Genomic DNA, 19747 nt, shown 5'->3' on the forward strand with positions numbered 1-19747 from the left:
GGGCTCGGGCCAGGGAAAGGGGATCCCTGTCGGCCGCTGGGCTGCCCCTGCCCTGAGCTCTCCGCGGGGACGGTGCCCTTGAGGCCTCCCGGGGGCCGGGGAGGGGGGGGTCCTGGCAGGAGGTAAGGAGGTGTTCATGTCTGACCGTGAGCCAACAATGTGCTCAGGTACCGATGGCATCCTGGCCTGTATCAGGAATGGTGTGGCCTGCAGGACCAGGGAAGTCACCAGCCCCCTGTACTCGGAACCGGTGAGGCCACACCTCAAGTACTGCGTTCAGAATTGGGCTCCTCAATTCAGGAAGGACACTGAAGTGCTGGAACATGTCCAGAGAAGGGCAACAGAGGTGGTGAAGGGTCTGGAGTACAAGTCTTATGAAGAGGGGCTGTGGGAGCTGGGGGTGTTTAGCCTGGAGAAAAGGAGGCTCGGGGAGCCCTTATCACCCTCTTCAACTGCCTGAAAGGAGGCTGTAGCCCGGTGGGGATCGGCCTCTTCTCCCAGGCAACCAGCGATAGGACAAGAGAGCATAGTATTAAGCTGTGCCAGGGGAGGTTTAGATTGGACATTAGAAGGAATTTCTTCACAGGAAGGGTCATTAGATATTGGAATGGACTGCTCAGGGAGGTTCTGGAGTCACCGTCCATGGCATTGTTTAAGGAAAGACTGGACTTGGCACTTAGTGCCACTGTCTAGTTGACAAAGTGGTGTTCAGTCCTAGATGATCTCAGAGGTCTTTTCCAACCAGTTGATTCTGTGATTCTCTATTCTCGTGGTGCCGATGGCCTTCTCACTGCTGTGCGTCTGGCAGCGTGCCCGGCGGCACGGCTCTCACGGCAGGACAGGGTCAGGCACCTCCACACAAGCCTCTCACTCGCTGGCGAAACAGCTGATCAGCTCTCGTTGAATTACATCCCTGTGAACCAACAACACACCCTGTGTCTTTGAAACCCTGAGAAATACCTTAAAAAGGCACTTAATGACCTGTCAGATTTCAGCTATTTGGAAGGCTGGTTGGAGGGACCAAAGCAGGCTTTTCTGAAGTAAAAGGACTGAGCTGAGTTGGGATCTGACTATGCACAAAGTATTTTCTGCTCTCTTGTGATTTTTAGAAGCATTCGATTTTTTAAATGATTTTTCATGTGACATGCATGGACAAAAGGCACTGGTTTCTTAAGTATAGCTGGGTGAAAGAATGGAAACTACAAGGTGTGAAAGCTAGACATTAAGTTTTTTGATTGAAAAATGTCCCCAAACTGTTCTTTTGTCCATTCTTCTCTAATTTATTTCCCTGATGGAAGAGGGAAGTACCTAAGCCTTATGTTCCAACAGAGGAGGAAAGAAGACTCCTCAAAGAATGTGCTGATGAGAGTTTCCGGTATAGAGGTAAGTTCACTTTGCTGGTAAACTTGGTTACTTTCCTTCCACCTTTAGCTTTTGCTGTTATCTGAGGCATTATGGAGGGCCTGGGTCAATATAGCACAATGCTGCATTAACAAGCTTCACATGCACTAGAACTGCGTCCCAGAAAATGCTGATCCATGTAGTATTTCCTAAGAGCTTGCAGGGCAGGAGTTTCATAAAAGGTGCAACATAATTTCTAAGTTTCATGCTTTATAACAAGATCTCTTCATATTTTAAGTTAATGTGCTTATTAAAAGTCTGAAAATAGATCTAGTTAATGAGTCTCATTTATATTACTGGGGAGTTTTTTTGTTTATTATTTCTGCTTTTTAAAAAATTTTTATTGTTATCTTTAGCATGCAAGAATAAAATAGTTTAACTTACAACCATTGCTTTTCATTTTTATTGAGACTTGTGAAGAGAACAATATATAAGTAGTCACTCAGTTCAACTTTTGGGGAAAATTGCTGTGTCTGTGCATAGCCAGATGTCTGGGCATAGTTTCTGTAATCCAAAGGCTCAAGGCATACTTGATTTTGTACAGCTGGCCACGAGGTTTGAACAAGCCTTCTGATGTGATTGTTACCTGCTGTTTTATCACACACTAGTAGGTTACTCCTGATGCTGGCGGCTTGGCAAAAACCAGGACAGATGAAGAATTTAGCAGCTGATTTGCTAATTTTAGCACACCGGGGCTCTGATTTCTCATGGAAGCCAGTACTTTCAGGGACAGCTTCTAAGGCATTGTGATTTTGAATTAATGATTCAAAGTTCTGTGTTGTCTTTCTCCATTGGTTTGGCATTCTCCTCATCCACTTTGACACAAATACTTGGAAATCTTCTACATATTTGCTAAAACGTAACCATTTTCTGTATAATTTTATAAGTGAAAAGAGGCAGGTCCCTTAGTGGTACAATGATGATTGGTTATGGTTTATTGATAATGTCTCTTCTGAAAGACAAAGAGGGGAGAGTATTGTTGTTCCTGAGCTGTTCTGCTGCTGGGCAATGTAGCTCATTGCCCTGTGCATCTTTATACAGTCACTGAAGAAACAACACGTAGGTAGTATTTGGAAGCCCTAAATTAGTTTCTGGAGTCATTTCTCTTTAGGGAGCTACAACAGTAACAGATTTTTTTTTTTCCAGAGGTTGTGTACTGTGCTGTTATCTCTCTGGGAGAGGCTAAAGTCCATCACTGTTTTCTAGGTCTCCTGTCTTTGCTTCCCTGTTCTGCATACACATACTAAACTGTTGTATTCACTGTATTAAACACATATTGCTTGAACTCCCCTTTGCAAGAGGCTACTTATGTGACTGCCCTGAACTCCTCACCTTGTATTGTGTAAGCTTTTGTTATTCACTGAAATTACTACAAATGTGTGTATTTTCAGTTCGTTTATTCAAATTCCAAGCTGTAGCAAATTTTACTCATTCTTACAGACCCTCTGTGTTTTGACAGTTTCTCTTGACAGCTTCTGCTGCTAGTCATTTCACAATTCAGTTTAATACATGCTTTACTGGAGTTACTAGTTTGTAATCATGTTATCATATAAGTTCTAACACCCTTAAAAATTCACACTACCTACAATCTACAACTTTATCTTTCGCACTTCTAATCTTGCTAACAAAATCAAATCATACTGACATAACTTTTTTCCTATAAAACAATTTTGACTAGGGTACTTATATTACCATCCTTATGTGCTGTTGATATACCAGCCTTCCATTATTTTCCCTAGATTTATTTTGTTCCTGAAGCAGAAAAAGTACTTTTCTGCTGATATTTTCTGATTCATTAAGTTTGTTTTGTTGGGGTTTTTTCCTTACAGGTGAATAATTCATATTAATTTTTATGTATGAATCCAGTTTTCATTTATCTATTATTATTTTAATTTTTAGTTACTACTTCAGGTCACTTACATGCTCACATACTCGTATAACCTGTCTTTGATATCTGGAATATTTGTGTTGGGTCTATAAATAATTTCAAACTTCTAAGAGTTAGACTGATGTCTAACTGTAATAAGTTCTTTTTGAATGTATTTTTCTCAACACATCCACCCTCCCCTTGTTTGTTTTTGGTTTTGGGGTTTTTTTTCTTTTACAATTCAGTTTCAAATCTGTGCTGTCATTCTATATCTCAGAAAATCTAGAACTGCAAATTTTGGAAAATATAGGTCTGGAATCTCTAAAAGCATCAGATTTTTAATATCTAATAGGTTGGAAGGTTTTAGTCTCTATTCTGAAGTTTTGCTGTAATCTTGCTTTGAACAAAGGAGCCAATACTTCTTTTTAAAAGTGACATCCAGTCACATTTACCCTGAGATGCTGGTTGGACTCCTTACTAGTTTAGACCTGTCAGGATTTGTGAGGGAACAAACTGTTAATTTGCAAAGTATTCTTTAATACTTTGCTCTCCAAAAATGTGATTTGTCTTCAAATATGAACTTAATTAGCAAACTGTGTGCATCAAAACACTATAAGCATCTAGTGCTGTTGCAAAAATTTCTCTCCTAGATGTCACTGAGCCTTTTTGCAACATCTATATTTTCAGATTTACATTAAATTAAATTTCATTGTGGCATATCTAAATCTTTAATGTAAATAATTTTAGTCTTCTGTCATGTTTGTTTTTTCATTGTCCCTGTATCTGGTCCTTACGAATAGTTGTACAGTTAATCTTCCCAATATAATAGTTATCATTGCTTGAAAGAAGTATACCTTTTTTTTTTTTTTGCCATCTTCAAATGCTTCTTGCCACCCAAAGCCTTTCAATATAATAAAAATTGACGTGAACTGTTAGGCTGATTGTGGTAGGCATTGATGGTCTTCCATAAAGTTGTTTTCTATGCATTCCTGACCCTAACCCCAGGTTGTATAATTTGATCTGTAAGCTACAGAAAAAGTTGCCCTGTTTTTTAATTTGCTGGTGAATAAAGCATTACCCAATTCTAATCAATCTGATTTATAGCTCTATAAGATGTAAACTTTTTCCAAAGTTCTTATGTTAAAACATCAAGAGTTTTGGTTATCAAAAATTTTTAGAGGCACTGGCTTCTTTATAACTTCCTTCTGTCGTGAAGAACTGTGTGTGCCTCTCTAGCTTAAAGTTCTGCACCTTGATGCTGTAGCAGTTGTAGCTAGACCTGGAGTCTTGTCTGGAGAGCTTTATTCCATCTGACACCAGCTTTTGTATTTTAGGAAGCATGAAGTATAATGCAGGTCAGATGACTCATTAATTAGTACCACATAATTTGTAGTAGGTCTTAAAAACTGGAATCAAGAATGTTTGATAATTTATATACCGGTTGTTAATTTTATATATATATATATATATATCTCCTTATATTCTTATACAAATGAGCTTAGGAAGGCATAGCAACTCTCATTTTTGCATATTTTGTTAAATGTGATTAAAAATATTGAAAATTGTATTTTAAGCAGCTTTTTTCTTCTTCACAGCTTTTCCTTTGGCTGCAGTGAGCATGCTTGGTACTAGTTTCTTAATTAGAAAAGGTAAAGTGTAAAAATACGTCCATTTCATTTGGATTTGCTCAGATGAAATATCTTTCTGCTGTTAGGAAAGTTATGATGATAATATAATGTCCAATCTACTTGTAACTAAAGTTCAGACTCTGCAGCTACATGATTTGCAGTTCCTCAACATAAAGAGGGAGCTGAACTTAAAATCAAGTTCATGTGTGTTTTATGTTGTGTGACAAGTGCAATATCTCACTGATTATGAACCAATATGTTCTCAGTGTGTAATAACTCTGTGATTAAATATGATTAAAGAGATAATTCCTAGATTCTTTAATGTTTTGGGGAATTCAGATGTTAGGATTTTTTTATTTAACGTGAAGTGTAAAAGAGTAACCTGCTACCTACAAACATAACTACAGCTGAGGTTTTTCAGCTTCATTCTTAATATCTGATTACATATATCTTACATAATATCATATATCTTATCTTAATATCTGATTTCATCCTCATTTTCAGGTGTTCTAAGAGATACCTCAAGATTTGGCTCTTTTATTAAAGTTGCATGTAAGTAAAAGCTACATATAAATTCAGCTTGTATTCATGCTCTGTGTTCTGGAGTCTCTTACGCAGATGTAATTCCCCTGAGACTGGCTGGCTAATTCACTGTGACTCAAGTTGGCAGGGACTCATAAAGACCAGAGTCTGAACTTCCTGCTCCTGACAGAACTACCTAAAACTACCCCGTGTGACTAAGAGTGTTTTCTAGATGCTCCTCAAACCCTAACAGGCTTGCTGTGACTGCCTCCCTGGGCAGCCTGTTCCAGTGCCTGACAACCCTCTCAGTGAAGAACCTTTTCCTAATGCCCAGTGTGAACAATTGTTTTAAACTAAAAGAGGAGAGATTTAGATTAGATGTTAGAAAGAAATCCTTTACTGAGGGTGGTGAGGCATTGGACAGGTTGCCAAGAGTAGTTGTGGATGCCTCGTTCCTGGAAGTGTTCATGGCCAGGTTGGATGAGGACCTGAGCAACCAGGCTTAGTGAAGGGCATCCCTGCTCATGGCAGCAGGGTTGGAACTAGATGATCTTTAAGGTCCCTTTGCAACACAAGCGATTTTATGATTCAGTGATTTATTCACCGTCTGAATTTGTACTGTGGATTTTGGACAACTTTTTTTTATAAGGTTTGTATAAAATTGCTTGATAAATGTAACATAATCATTTAAGATAAAAACATTGTAAATAAATACTGTACAACTTCACTTTAAATTACATTGCCAGAATACGCCCACCCCGCCCTTCCTAATTTGAAGGTCTTTATTCATGTATCTCATGTGTCCCATTCAGGCTATTTTAATTACCTTTTCTTTCCCTGGGCATTATGTACGTACAATTGTAGGAAAACAGCAATTTCATGTGAATGATTTTTGGATTAAATATAATCAAAAATAAATTATTAACTTAATAAATTAACCTTTTCAATGTAATACAGGACAGTAAAACAGGAAGTTGCCATCTTGCCAATCTGTGCAGATACAGCCAGTTTACTTCAGTGGGAAGAGGGTAAACCCTGTGATTTGTGGTCAAGGAAGTCTTGTTTGAGCAGATAAATGAATGTGAGAGACTAGGGCCCCCAGTTGTTTATGCTAAATTCTGGTTACTTTCTTTGAACACCAAACAATGGTATAACAAACATTTCTAATAAATAATAGAACTGCTATTTCCCCAATCACTCCTACACATAAGGGCCACATTCTTCTTATTTAATAGAGCTAATTTATTGAAATCAGGGGAAAAAATAAGGTGCAGCTGGGCTGGCCAGGATGTTCTGCCTGTAGGAATTACTATACTTTTCTCAGTAGTTTTCTCGGTACTCAGACCTATTTACTGAAACTTCTAGTTAGTCATGGCTGATTCACTACATTGACAGCATCCCCTTCAACACAGCAGAGAGCTATTGGTCCTCTCTCTGACAAAGAAGGAGAAGATTCATATGCCTGTATGTCTTCATGTTAGTTTGCAGTGGGACCTGGCCATATCTAATCAGCTTCTCTAAGATCTTGTCACAGTGAATATAGAAGCAAAGAACAATAATATGTAATTTACTGTGCTAACTAAGAAAATGTGGATCGTCTGGCTGTTAGTTCTGTAATAAAATAAACCAAATACTTTAGCCAATAATTACTTTGAGTGAAACATCTTCCAGAGGGATACTTCCCCTTTTCTTGACTAGAAGGCCTCAAGCAAAAAGACTTTCTCTTTTTCTCTTAATCTCTTTTTCTGTTAAGCTTTATTTTGCTAAATACGTAGTTTTAATTCTTCTTAGGCTGATTTAAGGGCTTGTAATTTTTCTCTTTGCACATACTTACTGTATTTGAGATGCTTGGGGTTTTTTAACCTGCTAAACACCTAAACCATTATATTCTTCATTTGTAAACTTCACTCATAGTTGTGGCTGTTCTTCTTTATTCCCTTCGAAAAGGACTTTTACTCTTCTTTTGAAAATAAGACATTAGAACAGGAATCACAATTTCAGTACCAGTACAGCAGGCTAGGGTAAAATCCCCTTTTATATTGATTCCCAGACAATGTAATCTACAGCTGAGAACAGCAGATGATTAACGTTACTGGTAATTAACTCCTTCCTGACTTGATAATCAAGACTCTTAGTCTTTCTATTTAGGAAATATTCACTGCACATGAAAGAAGGGTCTAATCATTTTCTCCTAGAAAGTCGACAACAAAACTGTTAATTCCACAGAATCCGTCATACTCCACTGAGCCACTCATAAAACTTGAAGGAGCCAGTTGATGGAAATCATAAGTCTTAAACCCAGAAAGAACTATCTTGATAATTTATTCTTATGTCCTGTGCAGCAGATGGAAAGAGCTCATGCACTAAATTGAAAGTGTTTGCCTAGTGAGTGCAAGGGTTCAGCTAATTTAGTTGTTTGCCCTCTGGCAGCCAAATCACAGAATGCTTTTCAGAAGATACTGAGTCTAATGCTAAGTTTATTTAGACCCCTCTTCATACTAGTGAAAGCCTTTTCAGGATCCGACTGTTCTGATGGATTAAATTAGCAGAATTTACTGCCTGTATTTATTTCTGACTGGTTTTTCATCTTTGGTAGTTAATTGTGATTTCTGCATCTTGAGAAAAAACGATGCAATTATTTTTCTTTTTTTTGGTCACCTTTAATTCATCAAGTACTAGCTGAAATCATCTGATGTTCACACCATGTCTAAATCATTACTTTATGTCTCTGTTCAGCTGTTGCATTTGGTTTTAGTACCCTTTGTCTGCAGAAGAAGCAGAGATGATTACTGCATGTTTTTGGTTTAGATCTAAACTGGTTTTCTTTCTTTTATTCAAGATACTACATGATTTATTTGAAATTATTACTTTAAAACTATGTTGAATGTTATAGTGCAGCATATAAAACCTATCTCTTTTTCTTTTTAAAAAGTTGCTGGAATGTGTGGATACCTGGCTGGAAAGATATCCTACTTGCCAATCTGTAGCGAGAAATTTAAGAAACTGAAGGATTCCCCGATAGGAGATGTTCTACGACAAGCTCAGAGACATAGTTCACCTAAGTAAGAATTTAATTATCTTTTAAATTTATAATGTATTCTTGAATAGGGTATTTTAAACACTAACAGATCAATACAACTTTTGCAGCTTTCAAACACCTTCAGAGCTGCACCTTTCCTCATTCCCCATTACCTCAAATCTACCCCTTTCAGGAATCTGTATTCATATCAGTTGACAAGCTATAAAATATGTATTTTGAGCTCTTTACATACAACTGATTAAAGAGTAGAAAAAGAAACATTTTACTTAGCAAACTGTATTCCTTGTAAAATTAAGAGTGTTTCCCATGAAATTTGCTTACAGAAGCGTGACAGTACAAGTTGCCTCCTTAGTTTAGAAGTAAACTAAATTAACTGAAATAAAATAGTGTAACATTCTGGAAGTTTTTCCCATGGTTTAGTTTGATTGAAGTAGGAAAAGGGTGGAAATGATTTCAGTGTTTATCAAAGGAAAGAGCTCAGTAAACAATATCAGTGCAGGAAGAAGTATGGTGGTCAAACCTACTGCTGTTTGTTTAAATCCCTTACATCTGTAACAGCATTATGCTGTACATATGAGAAACTCATCAGGTTCTTAAAACTATTTCCTGTTTTCTTCCAGAATGTTTTCTACTTCAACTGGTTTTTAATTGCAAGCTGCTTTCAGAATATGTCACTTAAACCCTTGATTCAAAACTGGGAGAATAGTGTTTGGATAGTGAGTAGTAGTCTTCCTATTTATGTGCTGAGATTTGTTAAATGTTTATAAAGATTTGCTTGAATTCTTAGTTACATTATAAATTCAGATTTATGACAGTTTATATTTTGTCTGCAAGATTTACCTTTATTCTGAAATGTTTATGGTTTTATGACATCAAACATAATTTTAGGAATTACCACTTCATGCACTTACTGTATAGAATCAGCTGAATTGGAGTTGGACTTGCCACTTCACCCCCCTCCAGTTTCTAATACGAAATTATCATGCTCATTAACTGTGTTTACATGAGAACTTGTTTAAGTACCATCATCTGCCACACCAATAAATTCCTTCAACCATTAATGGCCCATTTGTATCTGTAAAGTTTTATTTCCTAAGTGATAAATTCCTTTTTCTTGGTTGAATGAATAATTTAAATTAATTTCAATTGCATTATTACCCATACAGGCTACCCTTTTAAACCAGCAGCAGAAATCATTACACTTTCCTGGGCATCGTATGTCTACTAATTAATATATTTTGGTAATTTGATTTGCAGTTAAAAATTCGTAGAGAGCTAAGAGATTAGGTAGTTCTTAAAGCTGTGTTTGCATATATTTTAAAAACATAATTTGGCAATAAAATAGCTTTGCTCTGTATGTTTATTATGACAATTAAAGACTAATTGCAAATGTTTTTCATAGGAAACTTAAAGTACAGCTAAGCAGAAATTAAAAGTAAAATATTAATAAATACTCTGGAATGTTGTGTAGTGGCTTGCAAGGCCATTCTAAGAATATAAAGAATACTTTAAAATATCTGGCACCATTTTCCAGAATATTCTTTATATGATACTACCTTTCCCTCTCAAGAGAAAATTCGTTAATATTTTTGCAGAATTCAGCAACCTGATTAATTTTCATAATTTAATTCCCCCAAGATAGCTGTTTGTTCTCCTTCTGGTGTTCAGTACTGATCAATTACAGCACCTTCTAATGATGAAGGGTTTTAAATATCAAATTCTTCCTAAGAGGCTTTTAAAATTAACTATAGTTCATACTACCACTAGTTACATGGGCACACCCTGTACTATTTGTGTCTGATGTGGGGTGTTTTTTTCTGAAGATTCCTTGGGAAAAAGGATTGTAACTTTAGTCTTGTAAAGTGCAATAGGTTTTGTCTCCTGCTCTGGAGGTATGAGCTAATATTCTTTGAGGAAGGGAAGAATGTTGGGGAAGAGACTACAGAAATCTTTGCAATGTACAGAAAATACCCAAAACATCCCAAAATTTTTTTAAGATGATGATTCAGTTGGAAACTAAACTTCTCTTCTTAAAATGAAAGAACATTTTCTTGAATTGCAAGTATTGTTAACTCTTACAGTTCCATTTTTAACTTTAGTACTTCTGTATTTAATATTTAGTTGTATTCTTTTCCAGCCGTTCCAGTCGGAAATCTGAATTTTCAGACATACCTTCTCAGTCATTTACTGAGTCATCTTCTTCAAGAGCTGGATTCCCACTTTCTTCTAGCTATTCAGATGATTACAGCTCAACAGATAGAGGTCTCTCAAGTTATGAACCTATTCCATTCAGTGCTTCCCTGAACGAATCTTCACCTACAGGAATTACTGATTACACTGTTCAAGGTGAGTCTTAGTATTTAGCAGTTTGTACTGCAAAGACTCTTGCCTTTCTTTTAGATACTGCTCTTACTAAACTATGTATTTTCACCCTATGCAAACACACATGGCACAATATAGTGGTTTTGAGTGAAAGAGCTTGAAGAATTACTAGAATTGTTTTTACACAGAAGATGAATATAAATTTTATTTTGTGTTCTAACTGTATACTAAATTCAGGGTTTTCTAGCTCTAATTGTAAGTAAAGATTCTGAATTACCTTACAAGATGTTATCTGTTGTGGAACTAAAGCTGCAAAAAACCCCAGCCTGACTGAAAGTTCTCTTTGATTGAAAGAAGGGAGAATATGCCATGCCTTCACTCTACTGAATAAACCACAGCCTACAAATTTCCTGTGGCCATTTCAAGATGATTGCAGTTCCACCATCCATGGGGGTGTAGCTGCATACTGCTGTAACTCTGGGACATTAAACTTTTTTTAAAGTTTTTTCATAATGTGACAAACATTTATGTCTCTGGGGAACTGAATGTATACTGTGTTCTATCTGCCAACAGCCTGATTTTCTCATAGAGAACTAAAATGGTTTTCAGGTGCCATGCTGCTGTTCCCCTCCTTCCAGTATGAACTGTCCTCAGCTATTGCAGGGGAAACACAGGATTCTGAATTCAGGTGTCTCTGGTACACAAAGGAGGAAGTTACTGTCAAATGCAAAGTTTTGTACTTCGAATTAGTTTTATGAAAAATGTTTTATTTCACTAAAAAAGCCCTTTCATGAAACTTGGTTATAATTATGTGAAAGTATCAGATGTAAATGTGTCAAGAAAATTGTTACTGCATTTCATCATAAATATCAGTAGTTGGTAAAATTATATATCCAAGATTCTGCATTATAAATATAGATAAAAGGATTAAATGTTCAGCAGGCAACATGTGATAGATATTGTCCTAATTCTTTGTAAACAAAATTTAAAGCCCTAATGCAAACCCTTGAGCTTCATCTAGATTTCTCTTCAGAAATCATATATATCTCAAATGTATAATTATCATAAATTTTAGATAAAGGGACCAGAACTATTTTAGCCATCAACTCCCACATGGTAGTTAGATTTTCTTATGGTAAAATGAAGAAAATTAATTAGCTGCCAGTGTTTCAAAACAGTTTGACAAAATGGAAAGGATACAAGGAATGGACTACTTGAAGACCATATACACTCACTGTTGTATTTAGAATTTCAGCTGTCATGCTCCTTTTCATTTGGGATTAAGCAGTAATTAACTGTTATTCTATAACATGTTGAAGCCAAATTTTGGTGCGTTATGCCATCTTTAGTATTTTTCCGTTTGTTTTGTTTTCAGAACCTGCTCCAGTTCCAGAAGAAAGTCGTAAAAAAAAAGGCATCACATATGAGGAATTAAGGAATAAACACAGAGGAACATACGATGTAATGGTACCACCAAAGGCAGAAACTCCAAGCAAGCTTCCACAGGAAAAACCAGCTAAGGAAGGTAATATTCTGATTTACAGAAGTACTTGCTAAATTCAAATATTTGCCATAATGTTAAAAATGATCGCAACACAAAGCTTAATTCTGCATACCTTTAAAGCAATTTTTATTTAGAGTATCTGTAGGTATCTCATATGTGATACATACTGTCTGTAGTTTCCTATTTCAGATTAATTATTTTTTCAAAAATTTAGATCATCCAATAGAAAATAATAATTCCTTTTCTCTAGCCATATTGCTTGGTGCCAGACTGAAAAGCTTGTAAGTTTTGCTTCATTGAGTATATTGAGAAACCTCTTTCAACAAAGAAGTCTCAGAGCTATACCAAAGAGTTTTAGCTATGGGAAGGGGGTGTGTGGTTTAGATAGCATTGTTCTCTCAAAATAGAGCACATGGTTGATGGTTTGAAGGGGAGGGTATTTACTTGTATGAATTGTTTCATGTGGAATTAGTGGATTTCTATAGAGGCATTGTTTGTAGAGGTTCATTTTCTACATTAAAACCCAGAGGAAGGAAACGGTATTTGGCAGCAATATTGAGATTTGTTTTCACAGTGAAAAAGAAAACTTTACAGAGCAAAATAAGAATGCAATGTCCTGAAGAATAAGACACCATTCAGACAACTTTTCTGACTCAATCAATTTTTTGAAAAGGAGACACAGAAGCAATTCATAATTGCTTGTTCTAGAACTTTTTAAATTTAATGTGGCATCTGTAAAAACGATTGTAGCAAGAGGAATGTTTTACCATTTAACACAGTGATGGAACAGTCACCTTGAATTGTTTGGGTTTGTGTGCACTGCTCAGTCTTGTCAGCCATGTTGCAACAAGACTTTCAGGAATAGCTGTTGTCTCCTATTAGGCATAACAGGTGGTAGTAAGTATAGAAGAGTGTATTAAAGCAAAAAGTTCTGAAGTGGTAATATCAAGCTTTGGAACAGTGTTGCTTAAGAGTGTCAGTCTCTTTGATGCTTGTGAATTACTTTCTGCAGATCATCTATCTTTGGACAGATCTGCAGTCTTGAAAGAAAATTTATAAACAATTTTCGTGTAATGATTTTTATCTGTTACTTCAAGGATAAAAGGCTTTCGTTTATCATGTGATTGTGCCAAAGGACACATGAAAAAATTATTGAAGCTGTGGTTTCAGATTGCTTTTAAATTCTGTTGGCTGACACTTCATGGCTTTAGAGAATGCTTCTTTTTCAAGATACTTCTCCACAAATAGCCTGGAAATGTCACTTGAAAACCATACACAGAAATGCTAAGCAGCATTCTGAAAACCTTGCCATATTCCATGGCAAATGTTGCGGCTGTGAAATGAGAATGTGCATTTGTTACTTTATTTTTAGTTACTTGAGGTATATAAAAGATCTCTATAAAATGTTGATCAAATATTGCATTCTTCTATTATATTTCTGTGTTCTGCTTGAAGGCTGTACCTGGGCTTTGAGAATAAAACTGAGCAGTGCATGAGATTTGTAAACAGACTTTTTAAAGTATCTCTTGACTTTTTAAAGTATTTCTTTGCATTTTTAGGGAAAAGGAGTAAGGAGGGAATACAGAAGTTAAGGAATGGTTTACACGTGCAAGTACATTTAAATCTGCAGTTCAGGGATTACACTGATGTTGTGGGCTAAGATCCGATTTAGCTTCTTGTGTCATACTGGACATGTTACTTGCTGTGTGCCTGTTCATACTTTCTCAGTCACTACCCCTTGGTTCATCCTCTTACCTCTGGGTCCCAGACTCCCAAATAGGAGACGGTAATTTCTGCCCTCCCTTGCAAGGACAGAAGGGAAACCAAACTATGTTTAAACCAGCTTTAAGCAATCCCTAACTTCCATCTGCTGGTGCCTTCTCCCTTCCTTGCCACGGCACAAATATGTGCATCTGCATAGTGATCTAGACTGGGGAAATCAAATCATACTTTGAAAGAGCTTCTCATTGTGTCTCACTGCAATATCAGTCGCTCCAAAGAGATTTGTCAGGGCATTATGCTCAGTTTGCTGATAGCTCACTGAGACAAGGACCAGGCATTTTGCTCTATTCCACTTGTTCTGTTGCATAGTTATTAAGAAACAGTGAGCTTAGTAATAAACTTGCAAGTGGATTTATAAAGGGGTGCCTGACTAGTGTCAGCATTTCTACTGGATCAAGTAGACCATCCTTAACAGTTTCAGTGATGGCAGTCAATTACAGAGGACTTTGCAGCTCACTTTCAAGAGAGCCTGTTTTCACTTTCTGGTTGTTGTTCACTTACAGTGACACACTTCTGTACGAGGCCATTAGACCAGTACCCAGGTTTTTTTCCTCTCTGACTCACTCCTATGCTAAAAGAAGCTGCCAAATAATAATGGCTGAGCAGTTTCCTAGTAGGGATTACCGATTTCTGTTTGTTTGTCTTTGAATGTTTTTAACTATCCTGAATCCATCCAACTGTGCACATAACCAGATTATGTAGCCTCATTATTTATTGTAACATTCCTTGCCTGTTTCCTCCAATTGTCTTTGTTTCATCTACATGTTACATTTGTTTCAAAGTAATTACAAATTCTGTAGAGCAGGAATTAGCACAGTAGGCCTCCTGACTGACTATTAATTCATTAAGGTGAAATGATTAACAAACTCTTCTCCCCATTTATTCAAAAGTAGCTTTAATTAGATGTCTGTTGTTCTGTGACTGACACTCCCCCAATGCACCACTTCAGATGACAGTGCACTTCATTATACTTTTTGGTGCTTATATGATAAACTTTTGCAGTTAAACTATCACGTGACTATTTTTGTTTTTTCTTTTGTTTTCTTTAGTTAAAGTAAATAAATATGGAGATACCTGGGACGAGTAAGAGCCAAATGAAGAACTGAAGAAAATTACCTCCTGCCAGCTAACTTGAACTTCATCTAGATTAGTCATGAGTATCAGCACCTTTGGTATGCTCTGCCAGACACAGCTATTAATAAATGAGGAGAAAATCCTGACTTGCCAGAAGATTAAAAGATGTATTTATGCTTAATTTTTTTAAATTTTGCATAAATGGAATACAAGGCTATTGTGAGGTGTTATGACTATAAACCATTTGTGCTGTTGTTTAAGAATGAAAAGGGTAACTGGTAATATGAACGTATAACATAAGGTAAAAATACATGTAAATAAATGCAATCCCATGTGTTGAGAAGGGAAGAATCTTCTCAAATTTCAAGACTTGCATTAAAAGTTACCTGTAGAACTCACCTCTGACTTTGTTTTGTCTGAAAGTGATATTCTGGGAACTTAAAATTGTTGTCATACTTGGTTTGTAATGTCAGGAATACTACTAAACTATTGAGGGGAAAAGGGCTGAGGAGCTGAGCCAGACACAGAAGTAACCATAACTTTTTCAAAACTGTTTCATAGTGCCAGCTGTATTTTTAGACTGATACTCTGACTTGCCCACAAGTTTCTAAAGACAGTCATTTCTGAAGGAAATAATTGAATTAAATTGCAGGTATTGAAAATAGCTACATTTAAGTGCAGAAGGCTAAACCTGACAAACTTTGGTAAAACCTTGAATGATATATTGACTGTTAATGTTAGGCTCTGTATATTTCACTGTATTTCTCAAATTTTGCAAGTCATGACAAAACCATCATTTATGGAGAAGAGATCCCAATCAATGGAACGTTTTATTATTATTGCCGGTAAGAAAAGAGCTACATTGGCAAAACTGAAGAGTATTTCCTGGTGTTTGCATCACCTGCTCTGTCTCAATCAAAATGTTGCCTTCACTTAGGGATTTTCATGTTCTCGCGTGTGCAGTTTCATCTCACAGCATTGTGTTTATTTGGAAGTTTGGGCGATACGGGAGCAAAAACCATGATGAAGTTGATAGCACAAAAGCATTCCTGACATCCTTGTTGGAGCTGAAAAACAACATGCCTACCAAGGGGGGAAAGAGGAGGATGCCTAAGGAGCCAAATGCTACTTAAAATAATCAGAACAGGAAGATTGCTTTCAGAAAAGCTGATCTTCTAAAAACAAAATGTGCTAATTGGATAATCTTGAAGTTGTATCAGAAATTTACCTTGTAGAGAATGCTTCTTATGGCTCTGATGAGTGAACTCTGAAAATACAGTCTGCCAGAATTGCATTGCTGTGGTTTTCAGTATGCTATTCCAAAGCTGATTAGCTTTATCATGAAAATATTCACAGAGTTTCTTAGTTGTAAGTTATGCAAGTAACAGGAGGCAGAAGATTGAGAGGATAATAATAGAGCATATTCCTATGATGGTGCCTTCCTGTAAAGTGTCTTGCCTCACATTAATATTTTTGGGTGGACAAGCACAGTGTTTTAAATAAATTGTATTATAATTTTTCTTCTTTTGTTAGAGGAGAAAATAAAAGGCATGTCAATTAATGTTCTGCTTGAGGTAACACTGTGTATAGATAGCATTTTTAGATTGAATATAACGCATTCATTCTGTTGCATCTAGTTACTGTGCCTCAGAGGACATACTTTTTTTGTACTTGAACAAGTTTGGTTTGCTATCAATCAATTTTAAATTCTTTGGATTTCACATCCTTGATACATATTAAATGCAGGAGAGTTCACAAACATTGCTGTTAATTTAGTAGGGTACTGGGAACTGATGTTTTGTCAGAGTTGGGTCACATTTAGTTTGCTGTGATAATGTGTATGTTGAGCCCCTGATTCACTAAACAGCCATGGGAATTCAATCTTCTTCCTTCTCTTTTCCTGCATATCTTCCATTAGTACCCCCTTGTTTCAGAGTGGGCCTTTACAGTCTCATGGTTTCATAGCAGCTCCCCAGTCACCCATGAGTAGCTTGCTCATATTGCACTTCCATGACTTTTAGGAATTTTTAACTGAATCCAAGTGTCCTGGAGCTGACAGCAGGGTTACGGTTGCTGGAAGCAATGTGACTAGATGTACAGAACAGTGGTGTTAAAAAATACTTAAAGTTTTCCTATGGGCCATCATACCTGTATATTTGTCAATAACTGAGAATTAACCCAATGTTTATTGTAAAGCTAAGTAAATTTTCTCCTCTTCCTCAAATTAAAAATAACATTAAAAAACCCCTCTTATACCATAAGTCAAGCACCAAGAGTCTGAATGCTTCATTATGAACATTTCTAAAAAAACCTTATAAAATAATTGTTTTCACAATTTCTTAAAAATAAGCAGGCCAGTTTAAGGAGCTGGTAGCATTATCCCCAAGTTAGTTGTTACTAATGTGCATGAACAGAGAGACGAGGGTTGCAAAAATCTGCGTCAGCTCTTTTATAGCTGGTAAAGCTACCAAAAATCCTGGTCCTGAATGTTTCTGTATTTCCCCAAATTAGTAGGCATGTTTAGAGCCCCAAGTAGGTACTAATCTGACCTTTCCAGGGTTTTTTCTCTACTAAAGTTGTTTGGAACACAGCTATGTGGAATAGAAAAGTGTAAATGAAAAGTGATTTGATTTGATTAATGAAAGCTAAGCATATTTGCAGAAACCTGGGGAAATCATTAATATTCCAGACTGAACCCACAACTTTCTTGCCTCCTTGCGATTCAAGAAGAAATCCTCACTTGTCTACTGTTTGCTGGAAGCTAAAAGACCTGTTTGTTCTCTCATGGGGGACTCTTGTTTGTGGCCCTGAGTGAGGACCGTGCCCATCTGCAGGAGGCAGGTCCAGCTCAGTTCCTTGGCTCACGTAAACACACCAGACCTGCCATAAGAAGGCTTTACTTGCAGCTTCCTGACTCACAACCAGAACAAGTTCTCTGTAATCTCTTACATGAAAGAGGAGGTCCAAAAATATTGTTTTACTTTTTGCAATTTAGTTGCCTATGTTTGTAGAAATCCACAAATCCTTGGGTTTTAATCTCAAAGTAACAAATGGGACAATTTGCATCCCGTTACCATTTCAGACCCTTGCCCTGGGTTTGTGCTAATTCAGCAAAGCCAGGGCAGGCTTGGACACACATATACCTCGAGTTTATACTTTCAAGTATTTTTTTGGGTGATGTCAGAACTGAACATGAACCACCAGCACCGTACAAAAGTTTTGAGGCATCTTTGAATACCTGCATTAGAACCTGAAACCGGAACCTTGGCCAGGGTACAGATTTCCAGCTCACAAGACCATCAAGCATATTATTCTTTCTTTCCAAATAATGAGGGAAATGAGCAACTAGTATTTTCATTTAACTTAAGTCAAGCAATATAGCAAAACCAGAAATGCGTAGCTGTTTGGGTTATAAGATATGCTGAAAAATAAACAGGTTCTTGTATCTAACAGCACTGAGAGAGCTGCCAGAGAGTAGATGATAATCCTTGGGAAGATAATTAGTATGTATTTACTTCAGATAAATGAAAAAAGTATAAAAGAATCAGTCAGTAGCAGTCATGATTTAAAGTATCTGTTTCTGTTTTTTCTCTTTAATACTAACAAATACCAGGTACTATGCTACTTATATATCAGTGTTTTAATACTTCCTGCTTGTTTACTTATTTTTATTAAGTTGCTGCTAATTTTTTGATGGAGCAATACAAAATTTCCTGAGATTTTAAGATGCATGGCAGAATAGTAATACATAGTTTCAACCTAAGGTCATGTGTTCTGTCTACCAGAAGCATACCTTTGCAAAACTAAAAAGCAAGAGACTGGTATGAGGTACTTTCATAATGGGATGCTGCAGTAAACAAAGGATGTATGATAAAGACACTGCACGATCATCTGATGCAATGGATATTCAATGAGATACAATTTTCACTTATCCTTGAAAGGAGAAAAATTTTAAGACAAAAGGAGAAATAGAGAGTTAGATTTCCTGTGCCAAAACTTGAAGTAAATTATTCAGAACAAAAAATTCGTAGTGTATAACCTTTGTGTTGCTGTTTTTCCAGTTGCTCATGTAGGACTCCATTTTCAGGATATGAGATCTTGCATGGACAGCTTCTAAACCCTGAAATTTTCAATTCATTCCTTACACAGAATGATACACATTCTTTTCTACTCCCACTAACCCATAGAGGAAGCACATTTCATGCATTAATTTTTTTTTTTTAAATTATGAAGCTAAAATTAGTTTCTATATAAATATAATGCCAAAATAAATACTTTTCCTTGGCCTAATTCTGTACTTTAAATACAATTGTTAATCTTAACTATTTTAGGATATCTAACATTTTAAAACAGTGCAACGGATACAAGTAAGGGTGAATTTGGTTGCGGTAGCTGATACCTAAACATCAATGATGGATTATTAACAATGTCAAAATAATTTTTAGCTATGGTAAGTAGAAAACATTTCTGCTGGTACAGTGTCATGGAGTCAGTGCACATGGCTGTGTGTTTGCGTTGAGGAGCGAAGTGTGTTTTTTAGGGTCCCCTGAAGACTTTAGGAAGTTCACTGCCCCTCCACACGGCAGAGAATGCGCAGCTGCCAGCCC

General features: G+C 36.5%; 1 protein-coding gene across 1 annotated transcript; it reads left to right on the forward strand.

Annotated features, from left to right (window-relative positions):
* Positions 1 to 121: 121 nt before the first annotated feature.
* OCIAD1 (OCIA domain containing 1) lies at positions 122 to 15538 on the forward strand. Its single transcript, XM_008641523.2, has 8 exons — positions 122 to 250; positions 1299 to 1383; positions 4864 to 4917; positions 5401 to 5448; positions 8351 to 8480; positions 10596 to 10804; positions 12156 to 12305; positions 15116 to 15538. The coding sequence occupies exons 1-8, from the start codon at positions 137 to 139 to the stop codon at positions 15151 to 15153; spliced, it is 828 nt and encodes a 275-aa protein (XP_008639745.2). The 5' UTR covers positions 122 to 136; the 3' UTR covers positions 15154 to 15538.
* The last annotated feature ends 4209 nt before the right edge of the window (positions 15539 to 19747 follow it).

The sequence above is a fragment of the Corvus brachyrhynchos genome, unplaced genomic scaffold (genome assembly GCF_000691975.1).
Source record: "Corvus brachyrhynchos isolate BGI_N302 unplaced genomic scaffold, ASM69197v1 scaffold17, whole genome shotgun sequence".
Taxonomy (NCBI): Eukaryota; Metazoa; Chordata; class Aves; order Passeriformes; family Corvidae; genus Corvus; species Corvus brachyrhynchos.